The sequence below is a fragment of the Camelina sativa genome, chromosome 12, assembly GCF_000633955.1.
Source record: "Camelina sativa cultivar DH55 chromosome 12, Cs, whole genome shotgun sequence".
Lineage (NCBI taxonomy): Eukaryota > Viridiplantae > Streptophyta > Magnoliopsida > Brassicales > Brassicaceae > Camelina > Camelina sativa.
In genome coordinates this window covers 16,663,786-16,675,320 of record NC_025696.1, presented here as the reverse complement: position 1 = coordinate 16,675,320, position 11,535 = coordinate 16,663,786, and the positions used below count along the sequence as shown (strand labels likewise).

General features: G+C 35.2%; 1 protein-coding gene and 1 long non-coding RNA gene across 2 annotated transcripts in view; both read left to right on the top strand.

The window, feature by feature from the left end:
- LOC104731943 (probable mannan synthase 1) overlaps nucleotides 1–2,792 on the top strand; it is a 5,021-nt gene extending 2,229 nt beyond the window's left edge. The window contains exons 4-10 of the mRNA XM_010451452.2: nucleotides 32–284; nucleotides 390–500; nucleotides 950–1,086; nucleotides 1,233–1,346; nucleotides 1,652–1,851; nucleotides 1,954–2,136; nucleotides 2,434–2,792. Of these exons, the coding sequence (XP_010449754.1) occupies nucleotides 32–284; nucleotides 390–500; nucleotides 950–1,086; nucleotides 1,233–1,346; nucleotides 1,652–1,851; nucleotides 1,954–2,136; nucleotides 2,434–2,581 (1,146 nt within the window). The 3' untranslated portion in view covers nucleotides 2,582–2,792. The remainder of the gene's footprint in view (nucleotides 1–31; nucleotides 285–389; nucleotides 501–949; nucleotides 1,087–1,232; nucleotides 1,347–1,651; nucleotides 1,852–1,953; nucleotides 2,137–2,433) is intronic.
- Nucleotides 9,339–9,852, top strand: LOC104731942. The gene is made up of 2 exons (XR_758699.2): nucleotides 9,339–9,456; nucleotides 9,601–9,852. It is a non-coding gene; the product is annotated as an uncharacterized LOC104731942 (long non-coding RNA).

Here is an 11,535-nt window from a genome sequence, read left to right as displayed (position 1 = left end):
TATAGTATGATAAATTTGAAAGAGGGAGCAGGAAGGTGTAGACGTAGAGATTGCAAAATGGCAAAGCCAAGGCATAAACATAAGGTGTGAAAGGAGAGATAACCGGAACGGTTACAAAGCCGGAGCTATGAAAGAAGCTCTTACGCATACCTACGTCAAGCAATGCGACTTTGTGGCTGTCTTCGATGCCGATTTCCAACCTGAGCCCGATTACCTTACCCGCACTATCCCGTTTCTCGTCCACAACCCTGAGGTTGCTCTAGTTCAGGCTCGATGGATATTTGGTATATGCTTACAAACATTTGTATTATGAATTAATTGGTTCTGATCCATGCAATTATGGAGATTTTTAGGCTTTTTAATATTAATGAACGGAGATTTTCTTGCAGTGAACGCGGACAAATGCTTGATGACGAGGATGCAAGAGATGTCCCTAAACTACCATTTTAAGGTGGAACAAGAATCAGGGTCTACTAGACATGCTTTCTTTGGGTTTAATGGTATGAATTATTTTCCATGGCATATTTAATAACATATCTTTTCCATATAAAAAAAATAAAAAAAATGATAAGAATCAGTCAAATATAAGGGTCACGAACCACGCACTAGGCTACTAATCATAAACCTTCGCATGGTAAAGCCAACCTAAGTATCGAATATCTATAAAAAAAAAATCTTTTGGGATCAATCCACAATGACGATGAACTCCAAGAATTACCAGCATATAATCTAAGGGAGAGGATAGTAGCTAGGAACCTAACAATGAAATGAGGAAGTATACAAAGAAGAGTATATAAGTCACTTTCACTTATTATTAATGTGCGGTTATAATTTGGGACCATAGATTTTTCATTTTAGACGCATTGAAAACACCATGTGGGCCAATAACTAATTGGCCATACGACTCAGATGTTTGAGACCATGACAAATACATATAAATAAATCTTAGGAACCGCGGGTGTATGGAGAATATCGGCACTGGACGCAGCAGGAGGATGGAAATCAAGAACCACCGTAGAGGACATGGACTTAGCTGTTCGTGTTGGTCTTCACGGCTGGAAATTTGTCTACCTTAACGACCTCACGGTAACACACGTTTTTTATATATATGAGAAAGTTAGTAAAGTTACACCACTCATGTCATAACCATGCAAAGCCACAAGAATAAATACATTATTCTCCTTTTGCTATCACAAACAAAAACAATGAATGGCTAATTTGGAGGTTTGCAGGTGAGAAACGAGCTTCCAAGCAAATTCAAGGCCTACAGATTCCAACAACATAGGTGGTCCTGTGGCCCGGCGAATCTATTTAGAAAGATGACAATGGAGATTATTCACAATAAGGTCCTTTTTTGTTACTTTGCTTCGCTCAGGCCCCTCCTGTCAGTGACTGAATGGTCCTGTGTTTTTTTTTTTTTGTATTAATGAAATTAGTACAAGCTTTTTCTTTTTGTTGTCTCTAGATGAAATAGGACCCTGATAGTGATAAGCAGGTTGTCTTGTTTGGACTAGTGGGTCAATCTAGAAAAATACGTTTTGGTTACTGATTGGTTAGAGTCTCCACATCCGTGGGACTGGAGTAGTGTGATATGTACGGTGTCGTATATTAAATCAGTTTGGCTAATTAATATTTAATTAATTTGGAACAGAGAGTATCAGTATGGAAGAAGTTCTATGTGATCTACAGCTTTTTCTTCGTAAGGAAAGTGGCAGTACACTTCTTGACATTCTTCTTCTACTGTATTGTTGTGCCAACAAGTGTCTTCTTCCCTGAAATTTACATCCCATCTTGGTCTACCATTTACGTTCCCTCTTTGATCACTATCTTCCACACCATGGCAACTCCAAGGTACCTTTATACCTTTACTTGATTTAATTACTCATTTGTATAATCAAGATTAAACTGTCTTCTGACTTCAAATTGATGCATGTATAAATTTGAATCAACTAGATCCTTCTACCTCGTGATATTCTGGATCTTGTTCGAGAATGTAATGGCTATGCATCGAACCAAAGGAACTTGGATTGGCCTACTCGAAGGAGGAAGAGTGAACGAATGGGTTGTGACCGAGAAATTAGGTGATGCTTTGAAGAAAAAGTTACTCCCTGTCCAACGGAAATCTTGTTATCAAAGGTGAGAGAAAGCATATAATTTCCATTTTTGTGGGATTAGTTACCAATAAGTTACAAACTTTCACCCATAATTAATTTCCTCAGATCAGAAAAAGAGCAAGTAAACAACATTTAGACTTAAGCTCGTGATCTTGAGATGTACTACTTTTCAAAAAATTATTAATACACTAATGGTAGAACTATATATGGACAATATAATGCCTCTCTTTTTCGTTTTTGTTATAGTAAGTGATGTTTTCAACAAATACACATGCAAACATACATACTAACAAAAAGAAATTGTGTAATTTTGTTGCAGAATTAACTCAAAGGAAGTGATGGTGGGGGTATACATTTTAGGATGTGCATTGTATGGACTGATTTATGGCCACACATGGTTACATTTCTATCTATTCCTTCAGGCCACTGCCTTCTTCGTCTCCGGTTTTGGTTTTGTCGGAACTTAAGAACCTTCCCCAATTATATAATTATGGGTTAATTACTACATCATTTGTGCATGCTTTATTTATTATTATTTATAGGTACACCATGTTGTAGCTCATATTGTTTGTATAATGAATAAGATGTTTTGTTTGTTTAAATGTGTTATGTGTATACATCACGCTGGAATTAGGTTATATAAAAAAAAAATACACCACTTTGTAATTCTTGCCATTATTTTGATTTGTATCATCCATCCCTTATCTGAAAGTCGATATACGTGCACTAATATATAATTCCACTATTTTTCTCTCTAAACTTAGTAAGCTATTAATATAATACTGTCAAAATATGTTTTCATTATATGTTTGTTATAAAAATAAATAAATATCTATATATCTCCCATCTAAATAAGAAGAAGAAAAAAAAAACTTAACTGAGTTTTCTGCATAGCTCACGAGTCACCACTCACCACTCACCACCTAAGCATTGTGAAAATAATCATACTTATTTTTGGCAAGCATCTCCATCGAGCATCTCCTGCATGTCAACCTGATGTCTTTTATATTGTTTCACCGTCAAGCTTGCGGCCTCTGTTAAATTTGTAGTAGCTTAGCTTTCTGAGGTTTGTGCTATCTCTCATTGGACTTCGCATTTTTTTGTAATTGTCATTGGGCTTTGCCATTTATTTGGTGTAGCCCATTTAATCAAAAGTTTATGTACGAGTAAACCGAAACATGGAAGAGAACGAAAGAAAAAAACCAAATATATGAAATGATAATAACAATTCGGTTCAATTCGACAATGACTTTTAAAAAATCCAACCTTAACCCGAATACAAACTTCCAAATATTGAACCGAACCAAATGGAACCTTGGGAGGGTTCATACAACTTTACTAGTACAGTAAAACCTCTATAAATTATCAATGTTGTGACAAAGACATTTTATTAATTTATAGAGATATCAATTAATCTATAAATTAATAATAATTATTTTATAATATAAATTAATAATTATATTTTTATTGTTTAAATTGTTAAAATTATGTGTGAAAATTTAAGCAAAATAAGATTAGACATTCGGATGTTGTAAATTTTATGGTTTAAAAATTGAACTTGTAATATTTAGAAAACATTATTAATAATAAATAACAAATACTATAGAAAAATTCACTTATACACATGACATACATAAATTCAAATTTATGAATAATAATATCAATTTTCGTATTTTAATAGTTTGTCAAATTATCAAATTGTAAATGATGCATATCTACATATATCACACTAGCTTTGAATCCGCAGTACACCGTGAAACAAATCATAATTATTTTTCATTTTGTTGGTACTAATTAAGTAGAATTTATATGTATATGAGAGTAAAATGTATAATAATTTTTGCAAGTATTTTTTTATTATTTTGCATGTTTTAAGAGGATTATTGTTTTATGATATTGATTTATAATGAGGTTTGAGAGTCTTTTCCATTGTTTTAGTTGAATTATAGAATTGGTTGTTTGTTGAATTACGGATTTGGTAGTTTATATTAATTTTATTTTATAAATTTGGAATAATAGATTATTCATAATATATTAAGTTAATTTCTTTATTTCTTATTTTACACTTTAAGTATCACTATTATCTTCTTATAATTAAAAGAGAAGTAAGCTTTTTAACATGTCCGAAATTATCCAAGTATTTACACAGATTGCCACTCAATTTTACGAAAAGGAAAATGTTTCTCGAAATTGAGAAGGGTACAATCTGTGTAAACACATACTAATTCAACCCGCTCCATTAATACATCAATTCAAAAGAGAAAAGACGTAAAAAAATTATGGGTTATAATCTAGTCGCCCTGGGCGTTCGGAGAGAATGGGTTATACGGGTCGGGTTGTTCGGTTGGTGTAAAATTCGGGTTTCAGAAATCTTAGCCGAATAGAACCAAAATTATATTCGGTTCGGTTCAAACGGTACACGGGTTATTCGGGTCGGTTATCAAGTTTTTAAAAACTTCCGAGAACAATTGTGGACATGCAGAATTCGGTTTATTTATACCGAATTCACCTGTTTTTCACCTGATACAACATGAACATAAACAACAGAGTACAAAAACAACAAAATAGAAGACAAATGTCATTGCCTTACATAGCATTACAGAGGATAAGCTAGTTTTTGATCGAGTTTTACATCTAGCAACCATTACAGACCCAGAAGCTAATAAGCTAGCATATTATCATGTTTTAGCTAGCATATCATCAATGTTTAAGCTAGCTATTACATGAAAAAGAGGCTACAGAACCATCCAAACGTTAGCAACTCTTACCACCAGAGTTGTTTGTTGTTACAAAAGCATGCTAGTCCGCATCAAAAAGTAGACAAAAGAGCAGCTTCAAAAGTCAATACTATCCCCTGTTATCTCTAATAGTTAACGCTGCAAAGGTGCATCAAAAAGGACAAAAGTGCAGCTTCCTACCTACCTGTCCCATGCATACGAAACAATGTCAATATGTAAATCAAAACAAATACTACTTATACTCTTAAGCTTAATAGGCAGAAACTTAACTAATAAGTAGACATACCTGCCATATTATGAGTAATCATGGAGGAGGAGCTAGAGAATTCCTTGAATCTACAAAAGAAAACAGTTAGACATTTACATTTAAACAAACTAAAGAACACAGTCCAAAGAAGACAAATTAAAAATGACTTACCAAGAGATTCAAAAAACTCTACTTCTTCCGACATTTGCACCAAGGTAGCCACATCTGCTTCTGTTTTGAATGAACACCTCAACCACTGTTGGGTGCATACCAAAACCTCCACCATGTAAGGAGTTAAAGAACTCCTATACGGATCCAACACTCGACCGCTTGTACTAAAAGCTGACTCAGAAGCAACAGATGAGGCTTGCGATGCTAGAACATCTCTAGCAAATTCAGACAAGATTGGGAACTTGGAGCTATTACACCTCCACCAACTTAGAACATCAAAGGCATCCCTAGCCTATTCTCAACTCTTCCCTCAGGTTTCTCTGCCAGATAGCGTTGCAACTCATTGCCACTATCGTCATTCACCCCAAAATGAACCATCCTGCTGTATAGAGTCTCGATCCTCTCACAATCATCTTCTTCGTCAGAGAACTCATCAACGCCAATCTGTTGCTCCGCCTCTGCATTAGCTTGAATGTCAACTGGAATGGTCAGCCTTGAAGAATATTCTTAATACAACTTCTTCAATGCACTTGAAACTATAGCAGAAAGATGCCTACTCTCGACTGTATCTTTGCCATACAGCTGATCAATGCAAAGTGAAGCAAACTGCATCTTGTTGCGAGGATCAAAAACACTAGCTATGATGACAAGTGGATTCATGTTGTTCAATCCATCCCAATACTTCTCAAACTTGTCCCTCATGACATGAGCCTGCTTTCGGGTCTCCTCATCTGGACTGGCACACTTGGCGATCAGAGCCCTCTCAACGTTCACAATTTCATTGTAACATGCAGAAGACGACACAGACTTTGAAGCAGAGAATACCAAAGTTGCCTTATAGAATATCTTGAGGAATTTAACTAACCTTGACACTTCTTCCCAATCTGAATCAGTCGGTGGACCAACTCTCTTGACCTTTGTCTTCTCATCCTCTTCCAAGAAGTAATCACAGTACAACTTGTCCTCCATCAGCATCTTCTCAAATGCAACCCGCAGCTTCAAAGCAGAACTCAACATAAGGTAAGTAGAATTCCATCTTGTGACAACATCCAGTGGCAAGCTGTCTCTGCATAGCTTCCCATTGTCACACCTCATCGCAAAAGACCTTAGCCGAGTGAAAGAAGATCGGACTTACTTCACTGCATTCCTAACAGCCACAATAGTTGCTTTAACCTTCTTCAATCCATCACCAACGATCAGATTCAGGATGTGGGCACAACAACGCATATGCAAGAACTCACCATCTCTAACCAAGGAGTCTTCCCCTCTCAGCCTCAACTCATCTTGAAAAACACTCAATGCCTTGTCATTGTTCCTTGCATTATCCACTGTCACTGTAAAAACCTTCGAGATTCCCCAATCTTCTATGCAGTCCAGCAACTGCCTAGCGATGGTGTCTCCTTTGTGATCTGTGATGACCTTAAAGCTAAGGATTCTCTTCTGCATTTCCCAGTTAGCACTAATCCAATGCCCAGTGATCACCATGTAGTTGTAGGAGGTTGTCGGAGATGTCCATATGTCTGTTGTTAAAGACACCCTTTGTTTCTCAACAGCGAACAGGTTCTTCAAGGCAGCTTTCTGTTGCAGGTAGATCCCAACAATGTCTTTAGTGCACGTTCTCCTAGAGAATGTCTTGTACATAGGGAAGACATTGAAACAAAACCTTTTCCAACCCTCAGATTCTACAAATGAGAATGGTAACTCATTGACTACCACCATCTCAGTAACAGACCTCCTAAACAGATGTGGATCATACTGAATCACCTTCAAGTTCCCTTTGTTATCACCACTAAGAACCTGCTGCTTCTCCTTTTCTACCCAATCCTTGTACTGCTTACATATGCGAATGTGACCTATCATAGGACTAGTGCCTACAGTCTTCGAATCACATGCTATCTCTGCACCACAGTACTTACAGTAGCTCTTAGTGAGATCTTCATCTCTTTGCAGAAAGTGTTCCCAGCAAGGTGCTCTTTTAGCATACTTCTTCCGTGCTTTCCGTGGCTTATCAGCTCCAGAGGCTGGTGACTTACGCTTATTCTGAGCTTGAGTTTGTTCTGCTTCTGTCACTTGAGGTTCAGGTGGATGTTCCATGTCGATGTGCTCTTCAGACATCTACAATATACACAAAGAAGAAAACATATTAGTATTTGTTAATCTCAATACATTCAAACAACACATCTAAATCTCAGAGACAATCAAAGTTTTCAAATAAACCCTAAACATATATGATCCAAATTAATACAAATACAACAACTTATGACCATAAACAAACCGCAAGACAACAAAAAAACAAATGAATAATCGTTTATGATGAAAGCCCCAAACTGATTTTTAAACCGTAACCCTAAATGACCCAAAATGACACAAATGCAACAACTAGAGACCATAAACAAACCGCAAGACAACAAATTTACTCATTATTAAGCGTTTATGATGAAAGCCCCAAATTGATTTTAAAACCCTAACCCTAAATGAGCCGAATCAATACCATAACTGCATAACATAACGAAAACCTACCTAGAATAACAAATAATCGAAGGAAGAAGCGATTAGGAGAAATAAGAAGAAGAAAAGCTTACGTTGCGGATTAGGGTTTCAATCCCAGAGAAAGGCGAGATGTGAGATGATGAAGATGATGGTAAAGATGATGTCGAAGATGATGAATCTTAACCGAAGAAGGAGAAGAAAAGATTTGTTTGATCGGAGAAGATGAACTCAAAGTTTTTTTCTGTGTCGCCAACGAGAGAGGAGGCGGAGAACTCGAAGAAAAAAACAGAGAGAAATGAGGTTTAGGGTTACATAACTTATATATATGTCTCCCAATTCTCGGTTTACGTAAAACCGTTCGGTTCCGATTACCGAACCGACCCGAAACCGAAACCGAATTCTAATTATAATTGTCCCGAACGGTTTGCTCCTCAATAACTCTCAACTGCCGAGAACTGAAATTGTCGGGTTCCTCGGTTTGGTTTGTCCGGTTTTCACCGATGTCAGTCTTTAGTTAAAGTTTTTCAACTAGTAAAAAATGGATATACTGTAGATACACGTTTTATTTATTTTTATAACGCGATTGCATGATTCATGAACACGTTTTTTATTCAGTGGATTTTTTATCAAATGTATACAAAATACCGTATGGAAAAATACTGTATTCTAAAGCAAATAAAGTAAACTTATTTATTAAAACCGGCTAACGAAACCAAACTCAATTACTCAAAAAATATAAATAAAAAAATTACATGTGTGTTAGTAGGATCGAAGGCCCAATATGAAGTCTCAAATACTTTTCTTCACGGGTCAGATTCTTTGAAAACATGCGGATCCTCTTCTAACCGCATGTTAATTTTTAATTAGGTTTTCTAATTCTGATTTTAACCTTTTCAATTTCAATTAAATATCTCATTTGTGAATAATTCAATGGCAATTGCTGTAAATAAAACCATAATTTTGGACATTCTTAATTTTAATTTTGTACTCCTCTTTTAATAGTATTAAGATAGTGATTATAAAATTACTTACAAAACTTGTAAATTGACTCATTATATTATTAGAGATATATAACTTTGGATGGTTTCGTGTATTTGTTCGGGTGTTCGAATATACTCAATCGGGTTCGAGTATCCGATTAATTTACTAACAGCATCCAGTCGGATATTTTTAAGTTTGGATCGGATCAGATATTTTAAATCAAGTTCGGGTTAAATTTTTGGGTTCAGATATTTTGCCCAGTCCTAAGAAATATCGTGAATGAATTAAGTATAAATAATAACATAAATACCCTTAATGATTGATTTTATTATATACTTTATAATGATATTTGATTGTAATTAATTACCTTTAGTAAGATTATTTCTTAACTGTACTTTTGATTTAATTATGATTTCAACTTTTCTAACATTAATAACAATGTATACAATTATTGCATTTAATAATAGTTATTGTTAAATTTTTGACTATTTAATGAGAATCTTATCCTTTTACAAGTGTCAGCCAAATTCTCTATTTTTCTCAAAACCATCGACAGTAAGAGTCACTATAAATAAAGCATTGCAGAGACTTCTTAATTAAAAAAAAACAAAAACAATTAGAGATAAAATAATAAATATGACAAAAACTTTTCTTATCGTTGTTCTTGTACTATTAGGAACATCGTTTTCAAACTCCAACGCTTTAGCCTCATCATGTATGTTGTTATTTCTCCTATATCTTTGATCATTTTATAAAAAAATTTAGAATATTTTATTTAAAAAAACAAATAAGTAAACACAATTTATATGTATATGTGTGCATTATTTTTCTTTTTTATTAACTTGATTGTTTTATGCAGCTGTCAATGGATTTGGATATGATTATTGCATTAAACCATGTTTACCAAATTATACAGATACTGACTGCAAGTTTGAGTGTGTAACTTATAAAGGGTACTCAGATGGAGGGTGTGTTGGTTTAGCACCAAAATTTCAGTGTTGTTGTAAGAAATGATAGAAATTATCTTTATAATAAACTGGTGATTTGATTACTTGTATGCTCAATAACTAATCTTATTGTACTTTGATAAGTCTAAATAATTTCACAAAGAGAGAGAGAGTAATGGTAAGACAGTTCATAATTAAACAGCATGACACAAAATGGTTTCCCCTCCAATAATGAACCTCTCTTATTCTAGCCATGGTTCAGTCAGCAAATCATGTAGATTGTTATGTCAAATTCAATGGAATTGGTTTATATATTTGTTGTTATTGTATGGCCATCCCAACCCTAGTTATCGAAAGGATCTTTGGGAAAGATTAGAAATAATTGCAAATTATCGCAGTGGACCTTAGTTAGTCACTGGGGACGTCAATTTAGTAATGATGAAAAACTGGAAGGTCCACTATGACCAGAATGTTATTTTTGTGAAATTTCGACGAATGGTTAGAAATCGTGACATGTTAGGTTTAAAATATGTTAGGAACAAATTAAAACAACTCGACTCATTTTTTTAATTCATCAATAAAAAATCTCATACTTGTATTCAACCTACCGGATTAAACGACCAACAATCAACAGCAAACCAGCAAAAACAACACCAATAATATTAAACCAATAAATAACAAACAAAAGTCACAAAACAAGAACCAAATAACAAGCAATTTAAACTTCAATTCTAAACAACATCATTCCAGTTTTAGCAACCTAACAGAAGCAAAAATTAATCAACAAATCTCTAGAACATCTTCCTCTTCATTACCATGATCCAGAAAAAATCGCGAACCCTAAAAAAATGTGATTAGGGTTCACAACTGTCTGGCAAGCTACTTACAAGGACAGTTGTTTGTAAACGTCTATCTATCACTTGACAGTTTTATTGTTCTCCTCCACAATCTGCGTTTACGATTATTACAGACAACTTTCTGGCAAGCTACTTACAAGGACAACATGTATTCTGTAAATGGGGAAAGATTGTGGAGGAGGACATGCAAAGTGCCAATTGAAGTACCTGATAAGAGGAAAAATTGAGGGCGTCCAAAGAAGTTTGATCGAATAAAAGAGCCAGGTGAATCATCAAGTAATCCAACAAAGCTCACCCATGAAGGTAAATCTGTGACATGTAGCAATTGTAAGCAAATGAGTCACAATACATGAACCTGCAAAAACCAAGCTGTGCAATTAGCTCCTACACGCAAGAAAGGAAGACCGAGGAAAAGTCTTGCCTCTAGTAAGCTCAATTTCTGCCAACCATATGACTTTTCTTCATCTGCCCACTGAAAAAATCCATGAACGACACACTTGAAGAATCTTCTACCAGGATTCTCATTTTTCCATGATTTTGCAACTGTCGTAGCTCTACCACATTTGCAAAGAGGAAACCAGATTCGGCTCGAATTTGCATCAGATCTTGAACTTTGACTCATCATTCCCGTTTAACCAACGAAGAGAAGAGGAAGATAAAATCAAATTAGGGTTTGCGATTTTGGGTTCTTTATGTAACACCCGCAAACCAATTTTTGGTATTTTTGTAAGGGTGTCGATCGACACCTTCTAGTGAGGCATCGATCGACACCAGTTGTGGCCGGTTTGGTCGGTTCAATTTTAATTGTCCGGTTTGCGTGGTTGGTTTAGGGAATCCCTAAATCGAGTGTAAAAGAGGGGAAACGACCTAGGGTCGTGTTTTTGGTGTTAGTTGGCCGCTTTTAGAGAAAAAGAAAGAGAGAAAAGTGTTCTTGAGCTTTTGGGAAGAGATTGAGAGATTCCTTGCTGTTCTTGGGAGATCTAAGGCTGG